This window comes from Lycorma delicatula, chromosome 4, assembly GCF_047948215.1.
Source record: "Lycorma delicatula isolate Av1 chromosome 4, ASM4794821v1, whole genome shotgun sequence".
NCBI lineage: Eukaryota > Metazoa > Arthropoda > Insecta > Hemiptera > Fulgoridae > Lycorma > Lycorma delicatula.
Genome location: NC_134458.1, coordinates 25,383,824 through 25,398,315, shown reverse-complemented (window position 1 = coordinate 25,398,315; position 14,492 = coordinate 25,383,824). Strand labels below are relative to the sequence as shown.

The 14,492-nt window shown below is 31.6% G+C and overlaps 1 protein-coding gene across 2 annotated transcripts in view; it reads right to left on the bottom strand.

Moving 5' to 3' along the window:
- Positions 1–14,492, bottom strand: part of LOC142323197 (uncharacterized) — a 105,522-nt gene that overhangs the window by 34,209 nt on the left and 56,821 nt on the right. For both annotated transcript variants that reach the window (XM_075362527.1, XM_075362528.1), the window contains 2 exons: positions 10,159–10,324; positions 2,983–3,120 (listed from right to left, as the gene is read on the bottom strand). In XM_075362527.1, coding sequence (XP_075218642.1) covers positions 2,983–3,120; positions 10,159–10,324 — 304 coding nt within the window. The remainder of the gene's footprint in view (positions 1–2,982; positions 3,121–10,158; positions 10,325–14,492) is intronic.

The window sequence follows — 14,492 nt, the reverse complement described above, 5'->3', positions numbered from 1 at the left end:
TTCTAGCAGAGAGTAAAAAGAATTTAGAAGGAACAATGAACGGCATGGATGAAGTCCTACACAAGAACCAACGCATGATAATAAACAAGAACAAAACGAAAGTAATGAAATGTAGTAGAAATAACGAAGATAAACAACTGAATATAAAAATAGGAAGAGAAAAGATTATGGAGGTAGAAGAATTTTGTTATTTGGGAAGTAGAATTACTAAAGATGGATGAAGCAGGAGCGATATAAAATGCCGAATAGCATAGGCAAAATGAGCCTTCATTCAGAAATATAATTTGTTTACATCAAAAATTAATTTAAACGTCAGGAAAAGATTTTTGAAAGTATATGTTTGGAGTATAGCTTTATATGGAAGTGAATGTTGGATGATCGAAGTACCCGAGAAGAAAAGATTAGAATCTTTTGAAATGTGGTGCTACAGGAGAATGTTAAAAATCAGATGGGTGGATAAAGTGACAAATAAAGATGTGTTGCAGCAAATTCATGAAGAAAGAAGCATTTGAAAAAATATAGTTAAAAGAAGTGAAAGACTTATAGGCCACATACTAAGGCATCCTGGAATAGTCGCTTTAATATTGGAGGGACAGGCAGAAGGAAAAAATTGTGCAGGCAGACAACTTTTGGAATATGTAAAACAAATTGTTAGGATGTAGGATGTAAGGGGGTATACCGAAATGAAATGACTAGCACTAGATAGGAAATCTTGGAGAGCTGCATCAAACCAATCAAATGACTGAAGAAAAAAAAAAAATATTTTAAAACATTTTTTGTCCATTTGTCAATTGTCAAGTAAATGCTCCTACAGCATTGTAAATATGATGGAACCAAATGAGCTAACTCAAAGAGTAGGATTGCTACTGTTGAGCAGGTTGATGTGTATAGACATGTACAAACGTGATCCAGTATAGCACACATTCATGAGAACAATGCCAGTTGTGAGACAGTAGTGAACTAGTAAATACGTCATTGTGAGTGCTTTGTGTGTCTGAATTATTGGGTATTACATATTTACAACTTTATTTCTTTTAATTAGTTGTTAGTTACAAAATGCTTAGAGTTTGTTTAGATCATCCTAACAATTTTTGTTATGTATGTGGTGCAGTGACGCTCAAGTCCCAAAGGCAAATCTTACTCCCTTAGTAAAAAAGTGTTATGAACTTTATTTTGGGAGCAAAGTCAAGGACCAAACAAGGGCCTGGGCCCCACATATCTGTTGTTTATCATGTTCTAGGCTTCTCACTGCATGGAAAAATGGCACACGCCACATGCCATTTGCTATCCCTGTGATTTGGAGGGAACCCAAAGATCACTGTGATTTGGAGGGAACCCAAAGATCACTCTTCTGACTGTTATTTCTGCTTAACAAACATTAAAGGGATTACATCAAAATCAAAACATACAGTGGTGTACCCTAACTTGCAATCTGCAATGAGACCAGTTCCACACTGCGAAGAATTGCCCATACCAAAGCCTCCAGAGCATGTGACATTAGATGAAGTGAGCTCAGAGTCTGATGGAAGTAAGGAAGAAAAAGAAACAGATTCTGGTGATACAACTTTTAAACAAAGCAGTTCATCTGAGCCTCATTTAGTGACTCAAAAAAATCTTAATGATCTTATATTACATTTAAATTTATCCATAAAACAGCCTGAAATGCTTGCTTCCCGGCTAAAAGGACGGAACGTTCTTCAAAAGAATACAAAGATATGTACTTATCATAATCGTCATTCTGAATTTAAAGACCATTTTTCTGAAGAAAATGGCTTAGTGTTTTGTAATGACATTTCTTCTGTTTCAGAGGCACTTTGTAATGAACATAACCCAACAGAATGGTGCTTGCTTATTTACTGTTGTTTTTTGTGTGAATGGGATAGTAGGAACAGAAAAGACCATTTCATTAGAAAAAATGGCCTAAATGCGAATCACTCATTCCTGAACAGAGAAATGTGAAACATGACCTATTGTGTAATAATAAAAATGTGTACCTACTTCCATTACATATCAAACTAGGATTAATGAAGAATTTCATCAAGGCCATGGACAATACTCCTGGTTTCATGCACTTAAAACAGAAGTTTCCTAAAATTAGTGATACAAAAATTAAAGAAGGAATATTTGTGGATCCACAAATATGATCACTAATGTATATGAAACGTTTGAGGAACTATTCAATCCACTGAAGAAAGCGGCTTGGCAAGCATTCAAAAATGTTACTCAGAGTTTTTTGGGAAATTGAAAGGCGGTGATATTGCCAACAATCTTATAACATCTTATAAAAATTTGCGTTGTAACATGTCCTTAAAAGTAAATTTCCTGCACTTGCAGCTAGATTTCTTCCCAGAAAATCTTGGCACAGTGAGAGATGATCACAAGAAGCACATCAGGAGATTTCAGCTATGGAAAAGAGGTATCAAGGCAAATGGAATCCTAATATGCTGACCGATTATTGTTGGACCATCAAGAGGGATGCTCCACAGATGAAATATAGCAGAAAATCGTCATTTCTTACTTTCTAGATGAATCAAATGTTTGAATATTGTGTAGTTAAGTATGCAGAAAGTATTAAAATGTTTGAAGTTATAAATATCTGTCTCTCAAAAACCTTGCGTGATGGGGAAAAACTGATATCATATTGAATTCAGGAGAAACAATACTATTAGAATCACATATTTTTCTTCCTGAGAAAAAAAACTCTTTTTGTTCCCCAGTGTTATTTACAATTTAGTCAAGAGAATATTCATCAATAATACATTATGTATACCTTTTTTTCTTTTACTTAAAAAATCTCTTTTTTCAGTTTACTACACAAAAATATAGGTAGAAATAATCTAGATTATACTATTATAAAGAGCAAAATATTCTAAAGAAAATAATACATTCCAATGTAAGTCAAATACAAATATAAATAAAAAATGTAATAAGTAGAATAATTAAGACTGCAAGATAAGCTAAGTTAAGCAATTTATTACTGACCTATCAACACACATTTCATCTTTAATAAAATCTGAACAACTCCAGCTTTCAGTCATCATTTGACTAGATTGTAGACTATCACAGTCCATTGTGGTTACACTACCACAGTTCATTCGATGAGAATTTAGCTTGATGTTTCTGTACAAAATAAAAATTACAAATCATAAAGAAAATAATAGTTGGAATTACATTATTTTTTTCAAAATCAATATTACTGTTACAAAAAATGAAACAATACAAAAATTATAGCAAATATTTTTTTGTCAGTCGGTTGCCTGATGTAATTTTTTTAAACTGTACCCTGCGAGTACTTTTCATTCTCTACACTTCCAAATGAAACCAAATTCTTTTTGTTTATGAGGTACTGTCATAAATTTTGAAATTTAATAACCCATTTATGAGGCACAGTTCAAAAGTACGGGCCAATCTGTAACAAAATGAGAACAGTTGAAAAAATGAAAAATTTATAAATGGTTTAAAATATGTACATATTTACTTTATTTTTTTACATAATCACCATTTCATTCCACTTTTGATCTTGTGAAACAAGCTCCTTCAAACCCATTGCATAAAATTCCGCTGCCTGGGGTTGTATCCACTTTTTCACTGATTTTTTTCAACTCTTCACTTTCCTTGAATCGTTGAGAAACAAGCCGGTTTTTGAAGTGTAGGAAGAGATGGTAGTCACTGGGTACAATATTAGGACTGTAAGGGGAATGATAAAAAAATCTCCCATTGAAATTTTTGAATTGTTTCTGTTGTGTATGCAGATGTGTGTTATTGTGAAGAACAATTCCTGATCTCGGCATTCCCCATTGTCAGTTTTTAATGACACGATGCAGTTTATAAAGTGTTTCACAATATACTTGTAATGTGATGTACGTTACAGTTTCCAAAAATCAATCAATAGCGCACCCTTTTAGTCCCAGAATACATTGGCCATGATTTTCCTTTGAGACTGCACTTGTTTGAATTTTTTTGGTTAGGTGAACCAGAATGACGCCACTGCATAGATTGTTGTTTCATCTGATGAATGAAATTCACGTTTTATTACAGTGACAACATTGGAAAAAATGCATCTCCCTTATGGTTAAAGCAATCGAGAAAAGCACGTGCAGATGTCATTCTGAGATATTTGTGAGCACTTGTTAACATTTTCGGTATCCACTGTACTCATAGTTTGACAGCTTAGAGTGACAGTCACAATTCTCAACAATTTTGTCTTTGAAACTTCTGGAAATTTTACTAATCGTAAAGTGACAATGTTCTATCACTTTTGCATTCATATATTCAACAAGATCGTCAGTCCAGACACTTCTCTGTTTGTTGTGAACATTTGAATGGCCTTCCTTAAACTCACAATAGCATTGCCTCATTTTTCCCTTCATGTACTGTGGTAGGCCCATATGTTTCACACAACTGATGGTGAATTTCAGCAGAATTATGTTCTCTTAGGTTTAGAAATCTAATCAATGACCAAACTTCACAACTGGCAGGATTTGTTATCACTGCACTCATTTTCCCCAACACACTGTCTCACAAAGGTAAACAACAATGAACTGATGGCAATGTGGTGGTTACCATGCCTTGTAATATTCTATATTCTCTTTCTTTAACATCAAATTTCAAAAGGCTTTCTTATCTGGCTTTCCTATCTGGCAAAGCAGTTACTTTGTGAAAATTTATTTCAGAAACATGAAACTGATCCTAAATAGTGCAAAGGTAAATATTGAAGGAATATTAATATTTTTATCTTTTTTTAAAATAAACTATTTGAAGCAAGTTCCATCTTTTGTATATATTTATAAATATAGCAAATATAAATTTAAGAGCTAGAAAGAAATTGTTAAAAATGGAGTGTAGCATCTCACAGATGTGAAACAAGGACAGTAAGAAAAGCCAGAAAAATCAATGAATTGATGGTAAAGAAGAATGCTGGAAATTAGATGAAAAGATAAATAGTTTGAGAAGAGGTTTTAAGAAAATTTGGAAAAGAGAAAAATCTCAAGAATCAAATAAAAAGAACAATGGTAGTAGGCCATGTAAGGCATACAAATAATTATCTAGTTGTAGAAGTGTTCAGGGTAAAAGAGTAAAACAAGAGAGAAATATTACAACATACAATAAGATTAAATATATATATATATGTATGTGTGTATATATTATATATATATATATATATATATATATATATATATATATATATATATATGTGTGTGTGTGTGTGTGTGAAAACTGACTCCCATTAACTAATCAAGAACAAATTTACTTGTTAAATATGGTTTCCCGGTTCATTTTTGTCTTTAACATGAATTTAAATTCAATCTCAGTTTATATAAAATATTAATATCAATTGATTATTTTACTACATTATAAATCATCTAGGAGAGATTCTTTTTGCCTTTTTCTTAATATTTCTTCTTAGAAAAAATCCACATAAAGACAAACCTGGGAAATATGGCAGAAGTTTGCTTTACTTACTGTGCTCCTGCAAATGCTTTTTGATTACAGAAAAACTGTATATGAAAACCAGGCACATAGTACATAGGAGTGAAGTTGAAAATAATAAAATGTACTTCCAACATCAGTCTGTTGAGACAAATTCTTGATAAGATTTTTAGAGCTTAACGTAATTTTCTGTTAAGTATCTGTAACCACTCTTATAATCAGATTAGAAGGCATGATGATGATTAGATAGTGAAAAAACACTTGGTTATCATTTTTAAATAAAATTCTGAATAGTACACTAGGCAAATATACTTAAATTGGGGAACTCATGAAAAATTAAATAAGCCTGCAACGGTTGTGTATTTTAGTTTTTGATAATTGATTCTTATGTATTTTTTAGTGTTGAATCCAAATAACCTCATTTTTTCCATCATGTCAGGATTTTTTGCAAATCACAAATTTCAAAATTTGTAAGAAGTTGAAAAATTGCAAAAATATGTACAATAAAACTGATATAAAAAGATTTTTTTAATAATAAATTAATATATTCAGTTTTTTGCTTATACTACGCATTCTTATAGCTATCCTAGCTGTTAGGCATTCTTATAGTTGAGTAGTCTGAAGAAGATGGTGGGGGGGGGGTCACTGACCCCTTAATTTCTAATGAAAATTGCCACAAAATAAGCCTAATTTCTATTATAGTGCATTTTTAAATTAATTTATTTTTTATATTTAATTAATTTTTATGAGGTACATCATGCCTTTGGAAACCACTCCTCTTCACCAACTCTTAATGACAAAGTATGTAAAATACTTACAATTTTATTCCATGTGTTGAAGTTTCTTTGGACAGCTCATACTCTGCTTCCTGCTTTTCCTATGTTCTCTATAGGGTTCATCTTGGTGTAACATCCAGCAATAGTCTGCCATCATCATAGTAATCCATTCTCTTTGATATCTCCTTTGGTTTCTTTCATGTCCTGTTGAAATTTCTCACCCATCTCTTTGCTAATGGCAACTAGATTTTTTCCAGGAAACTAGTCCACATGTGAATTTAGGAAGAGAACTTTCAAGTTCACAGAACAGCCTAAATTTTTGTACTTTTGCAGCATGTTCTCAATGATTGATTTGAAATTCAGATCCTTCTTATTGCTCAGAAACTTGGTTACTACTTCTTTAAACATTCCCTAGGCTTATTTTTCTGCAACTTCAATTTGTTTTTCAAAATATCATCTTTGAGAAGTCTTCTAATGTCAGGACCAGTAAACACCCTTTTTTAGTTTGGCAATCGGTAAGACTGGAAATCTGTCACAAATGTATTAAAAACATTTACCTTCTTTTGGTAAGGCTTTGACAAATTGCTTCATCAAGCCTAACTTGATATGCAGAGGTGGAAGGAGAACTTTATTTGGATCTATGAGAGCTTTTCGAAGCACATTTTTGGTACCAGGTTCTACTGAAGATCTTTTTGGCTAATCTTTCCTTATCCAATGATTTACTCCGTCTCTGCTATTCCATTCACACAAAAAACAAGGAAATTTTGTGTATCCTCCTTGCTGTCCTAGGAGCATCAATATTATTTTGAGATCGCTGCATGTAATCCAATCATCATTGTTGTATTTAATTTTATCAAGAAAGATTTACAAATTATTATAACCCTCTTTTAAATGGTCAGAATGTCTGATGGGTATTGATGGATACATATTCCTACTGTGAAGAAGGACAATGCTGAGGATTCTTTTGGACGAATCTATGAACAGTTTCCAATTGGTACTTTTGTATGGAATGTTAAATCGAGTCAAAAGTACCCGTACATCAGTGCAGAAGACTAATTCTCCTTCTTCCAAAAAATATGGAAGAAAATCCTTTTCTCTGTAACTGAATTAGGAAAATGAGGTGCCAGCTGCTAGCAGGTTCTTCTCCTTAAGCATCAAACCAAGCAATTCTGAATTTCCTTTGGTCAGATGTAAGTCTCGAACCAAATCATTTAGTTCAGACTGTGAATAAAGCTTTGGTGCACAGCTATCTGCAGGTTCAAACTCTTCGATGTTATCTGCACTTAAATCACTTGTGGACTGTCTATTTCAGGTAAATTTTCTGGTGGAATTGGCATTGGTATGTCTGGACCACGAGGAATCGGACATAAAGTGGATTTTTCCTGTTTAGCCTCCGGGAATTACTGTTCAGGTATTACTTCAGAGGATGAATGAGGATTATATGTATGAGTGTAAATGAAGTGTAGTTTTGTACAGTCTCAATTCGACCATTCCTGAGATGTGTGGTTAATTGAAACCTAACCACCAAAGAACGATACTGTATTCAAATCCATATAAAAGTAACTGCCTTTTACTAGGACTTGAACGCTGGAACTCTCAACTTCCAAATCAGCTGATTTGGGAAGATGTGTTCACCACTAGACCAACCTGGTGGGTTGGATGGCATATTTGGATAGAATATTCTTTTTTTATTCTTCAAATTGAAACTGAGAACACCAGTTGAACAAGAATCATTAGTGTGATATGTGGCTCTTGCCACACTATTGGAACTCCAAATTTGAGTGCTTTTTGCTCACCTTTGACTACCGTTTAAGTCCTTCTACATATGTGTAGCAAACGTTTTTGGGTGCCCAAGTTTTGTCTTAATCTCCTATTTTCACTCTAAGATACATGAAGTACACTTATTAAACAAAACTTGTTATATTTCTTATTTTGCCTTTCCATCATTAACTCACCACAAATATAACAAAAAGAATCTGCAGAATTTTTGCATCCTCTTGAAGCCATTTTGAAAATGGAAAGTTTGCTTTACGGACTGAAAATATATTTTCCACTGACAAAAATGTGTTTGATCACTGACGATGGAAAAAAACTTGATTTATGCATGCTGATGGTTGAAACAGCACTGATATTAGTTGCACGGTCCATGAGTGATGTAGATAGCTGTCAATAAACATGTTACATCTTGTTACAACCTGTCAGCCAAGCTCTGCCACTGTTTCGTCATCTTCAACCCAAACCCCCCTGCCTTCCTCTTCAGACCACTCAACTGTTTAGCTATAAGAATGAAAAGTATAAGTAAAAAAAGTGAATATATATATATATATATAAATTTATTATTAAAAAAAACGTTTTATGTCTATTTTATAGTATCACATTTTAACATTTTTTTTAAACTTTTTACAAATTTTGAAATTTGCAATAAATCATGATGTGATGGAAAAAACAAAGGTTATTTTCAAATTCAGCGCTAAAAAGTACATAGGAAACAATTATTAAAAGTTAAAAAACATTCCACAACCCAAATTTTTCAGGCTTGTGTAATGGATATTTCTCAAAATGAAAACAATATGAATAAGTGTTTTAACTAGTCCCCCTTTCATTAATAAAATAAAAAATTTTTGAACATTCAAGAAACACAATACATATATAGAATCAGCTGATAATTTACACTGCACTGATTAAATACTGTACACTGAGTTAAATTTATTCAAGGACAGCGCTACTGTTAACTGAAAATCTTAGCATAATTTGGATGGAAACTGAACCATTATTAGAATTAGTGCATTTTTATAAACATCATAATATAAACAACTGATATTTGAGGATAAAGATGTAGTTAATATGTTGATGTTAAAAAAATCAATGAAAAAAAAAACAAAATAGAATGCATAAAAATTAAATAAATGACTTGTGATAAAATGTTAATTTGTGCTAATGATATAAGGTATAGGTTTATATTATCGTAAATGGTTATTCACTAGCAAAGTGACCAGAATGTCAGTCTCTAAATAAAGAATTCAAGATTCTATTCCCAAGTATCAATCATAGTATCATCATAAAAAAAAATAAAATTTACTGTAACTGGATATCAGCTAGTAGCGACAGAATTAAACAATTAAAATTAAAATTATTTCTGAGTGTGTGAAGTATAAATGGTATAAATATCGTTACGAAAGATAAACATTAATTGGTAAAATTTAAGAAGCGATTAAAAAATTCTAAAGCTATATAAGCCAATAAAAAATGAATTAATTTTCTGTACCTGAAAGGTCTCTTAATAGGATATCTGCTTTTTTAAATCACGATTAATTAATACTTGTTAGAATCCAGTGTTTAATCTTCTCTCCATAAATTAAATGCAAAAATCATTGTAGGGAAGTCATCTCAGTCATACATTTTTTATATGGATTGATAATATAGTTACCATTAATATATAATTTATAGCAATGCATTTACTTAGCGCTTTACTACATTATTTGTCATTAGTTCATCGTATACTGTAATCCTTAGCCACAAATTTAACTAGTGCTAATATTTTAATGCAGTTGGTTATTCATTCTGCATCAAAGTTATTAAATGAATCACAATCTTAACCAATTACTCCACTAGAAAAACTGGACTTATTGTCACACAAGTCTATATGATACAAGTTGACATGTCTACATAGACTTGTGCTACAACAGGTCGGCAACCTGTTCAACCATAATCTGGATTTCTACATAAAGAATGAATTTTTTACTAATAAGGTAAGTCCCTTTAAAATTAAAAATTTATTTCCCAAGGACTACTACAAAATCTTATTTTCAGAATGATCCTCTGGAATTAAATTTCAATTGCATTACATAAATCCTAAATAATTTTTTTTGTACACTTACTTATAGAATTAATAAAATCAGAGAAAATTTCTTTTAACTAGTTTAAGAATTCCTAGTGAAATAAAAGATTTCACCTGTCTGAGGTGTCTTCCAGTTCATCCCACTCTAGGCTTGGTAAGTTTTCTTCTTCGGCAGATTGTGCTATTTTGTTGCAATCCTTTGACTCTTCAGTAGGTGTTGTTTGATAGTTTGCTAGTTCCAGAGAAATACTTTGGTTGATTGTTGTTAAACTGTACAATCCTAAAACAAGTGACATCGATACTAACAGTAATAGTTACACGAAGTTGGACAAAATCAAAATATTTCCTGTGCGCAGAAATTTATCAAAATGTAAAATAAAATTATAGAATATTTTTAGGAAACCATATGGTGTGATTTAACTTGGAATGTATTCAATATTGCCTAATGAAAATGAATAACAGTCAAAAAGGTTTCTAGTCTGATGCTTTAATATTATGTTATAATCTCAATTACCTACTCAACAAATTTACTACATTAGTATCTAACTCAATTTATTACCTTATTAAAGTTTTTCTTTTCGTTTAAGAAAACAAATAAAATGACACATATATAAAAATGTATTTAAAATAATAAATATACTACTATAGTAATGTATTTACGTGATATAATATAATATAGGTGTACATATAAATTTGACAACAACATATAATGAGATCTACCTACACCAGTAGTGTTACTTATTCCCATCAGGTAACATTTTCAGAGATTTCTGGTCATCAGAAATACCGAACTACTACAGATTAACCTAAGGTTTTAAAATTTAATTGTCCTTGTACAGAGATGATCTCCTCAACTTGCAATAAATGCTATTTCTGGTACAGTAAATGACAATTTTTTTTAATAAGGTCAAGAAGGTAAATCTGTAAAATATGAATGGATAGTCCCTTTAAGATTCTCAGGTAGTCCTCTCTTAATAAGTAATTTAGTTAAAGAACACTGACCTACGCTACACTCTAGAAATTTTTTTAACTAATATAAATTTTTAATAAGTAATTACAACTATCAAATAAAGCAAAATGTTTAAATTATAATCTCCATGCTCCTGTTGAGAGTTTGTTGTATTAGGTAGTATTCTGTTAACAGTGATTATCATTTTGTCATAACAGCTTATAATAAAATAGGAGAAAGAAACAATAAAATGATCTGAATACAAAACATTTAATATACTTCAAGAAAATGATTGCGATCCTTTGGTGAGGAAGGGAACTTCTTTTCTGATAGCCGATAGATACAGTAATTTATTTTTTAAAGAAAATAAAAAAAAGAGCAGTAGTAGTTAAAGACAAAAGATTTCAAAAAAATATGCAGACTAGTTAAAGAAGCCATGGAAGGTAAGAAAGAACAAAGATTTGAGGTATGGACACAAAGATATGAATATCTTTACTGAAATTAAGATTATACTAGTACAATTACACTGCGTGGAACACATCACAAGAAAAGATGGAAGCAGACAGAAGGAAGTTTGGAATGAAATAATATAGAAGATCAGTCTGTGTGGTAGACATAAAGCTTAAATGAGAAAAGAGGTACAAAAGGATATCAGGATGATGGGAGTACAGAAGGAATTAGTGGAAGATAGAAAAAGCTGTAATGGTTATAAGGACTGGATTTGGTTTGCCTAGCCACAACCATATGTAGTTTCTTTTTTTTTGATGTAAATATTGTATTTTTATTACATATAATCTTAAAATATTTATTAAAAATACAATTATAAAAACAGAACTTAATTAATATCATTACATTAAACAGTAAAGATCATTTTCATAATTTGTATAAAAAATTTTTACATTATTTAACAGACATATTTTGTTTTTTAAAAATGCATCTACAGTGTAAAGAATCATAAATTAAACAAAAAAAAAAAAAAAAACACTTTCCCAGTTTTACAAGAATTCTGAAGTAATCTGATTATGACTAACATGACAAAAATGTTCACATCACATGTATCTTTCTCCTATGTACACATGTACACATGTCCTATGTCCTATGTACACATGTATGTTTCTTTCTCCTATTTTATTATAAGCTGTTATGACAAAATGATAATCACTGTTAACAGAATACTACCTAATACAACAAACTCTCAACAGGAGCATGGAGATTATAATTTAAACATTTTGCTTTATTTGATAGTTGTAATTACTTATTAAAAATTTATATTAGTTAAAAAAATTTCTAGAGTGTAGCGTAGGTCAGTGTTCTTTAACTAAATTACTTATTAAGAGAGGACTACCTGAGTTTTTCACTAAAGAAGTTTTTTAAAAAGCCAAACATATCTGTGAGGTTGATGTTTATAAAAATACAGGTAACAACATAATTTAAAATATTTGTATTGTTTAATTTAATCTGAATTAATTTAAAGAATATAGTGTTTGGATAAAATTATTTAAAATTAAATAGTAAAAAAAAGTTAGTGAACAACCAGCTCAAATAATAGAGGTACGAGGATCATTCAAATTTAGACCAGAATTTTGCCGCATGGACTAAGGAAGAACAGTGAATGTGGTGCGGGCTGCAGGTAGTTAGTTGGATAAATGAAGAGGAGCAACTGGCCAGCCACGCCACTAGGTCACGTTCCTACGTCAGTAGCAGAATGTCAGAGCAGGAAGTACTATCGTCCATTGCACAACGAATTATAATCAAATTTGTTGCCAATGAAGGTGTCAAATCCTCTAAAATTTTGATGTGACTCCAGGCCACAATTTGGATATGCTACTCTGTCAAAAACTCAAGTGTTTGATTGGGCCAAAAAAATTTTAATTGGCTGTGATGCAGTGGAGAATGAAACTCATGAACATTATCCATAGACCACCATCAATAATGACAAAATTCAGGCTGTTCATGACCTTGTGGAAGGTGACCCCTGAATAACTATTGATGAAATTGCATCAGAGGAGGCACAATTGTTGGGAGTGTGCATACAATGTTGTCAGACACGTTTTGATATAGCTAAGTGTCGGTGAGGTGGTTCCACGTCTTCTTACTGAGGCACAGAGAAATGTCTGGAAAGTCATTTGTCAGTGGCTTCTGAATTGCTTTGAGGAAGGAGAGGCATTTTTGAACTGTACTGTGATCTGTGATGAAACATGGTTCCTCCACCCACCACTATACCTCAGAAGGAAAGAAAACAAGTATGAAGTGGTGGAAAAGTTTTGAGGGGGCACCAATCAAGGACAAGAAACAATTGTCAGCTGGAAAAGTTCTGGCAACTGTCATTCTGGGACTCAAAAAGTGTACTTCTAACTGATTTCCTGCATGAAGAAAAGTAAATGCAGCATAATAATAGTTGTTGTTGGATGACATCAGGGCTGCTTATCACAACAAATGATGTCAGCAACCAATTCATAACATCCTCCTTTCTACAACAATGCACAGCTACATACAGCAGCTCAAACTCCCGATAAACTCGCTAAAATTCATTGGGCACCTCATCAATACCTACCAGACTTATTACCATGTGATTTCCGTATGTTTGGTTTGTTAAAAGAAGCTTTAGGAAGGGAAAGATTTAAAGACAATGCTGCAGTCAAGCATTATGTGTGCAATTATTTGCTGTGGCAGCCATCTTGTTTTTTTTAAAGAGGGGATCAAGAAGTTACCTATGTGGCAGAGAAAATGTATTTCTGTTGAAGGAAACTATATAGAAACATAAGGTAATTTATTTATAATTTTATCTAATATCAATAAAGTTACTTAAACGAATTTCAGTATTTGAATCACCCTCATAGTAGTTAATAATTATTAAACAAATCAGTGTAATGTAGAACTAAAATTTAACTATTGGTATATCAAGAAGTATACCATTTGGAAAACTGAATAAAAGGTTTAAACAAAGCACTCGAAAATATTATCACACAAAAGAATATAGTGAAAGTCTACGATGGTAATAACATAGCGACAGGAAAACATTTTCATTTTACCTAGGTTCTGTTTTTATTATAAAACTTTATGCTCTAAATATTTATTTTGGATAATGTTCTGGAATGCATTTATTCTTACTTCACATTATTCTACTTTCGAGATTTGATCATTTCATCTTTATATTAAATCAACAAACTTTCAAAAATTTTATTTGCATGCCCATATTTTGATGAGATTTGTTATACAACTCACTTTTTAGAGTCAGACTAATTTGTTTAAATTTAAAAAAAATTCTTATTTACTAATATGGTTTTAAAGTACATAAAGATTACTGTTGCATGAATTTCTTACTTCTACCAATTGTCCCACATATGGTTTTTTAGCCCCAAAAATCAATCTTTAAAAATTCTTCTAATTTGGTGGCCACTTTTTTTCAAAGTGAAGAAACAGATCAATTTTTGTATACTACTGGCAGATAAGTTACCCGAAAAACTGACCTGGCCAGAAGTCCTTCATAACTTATTTT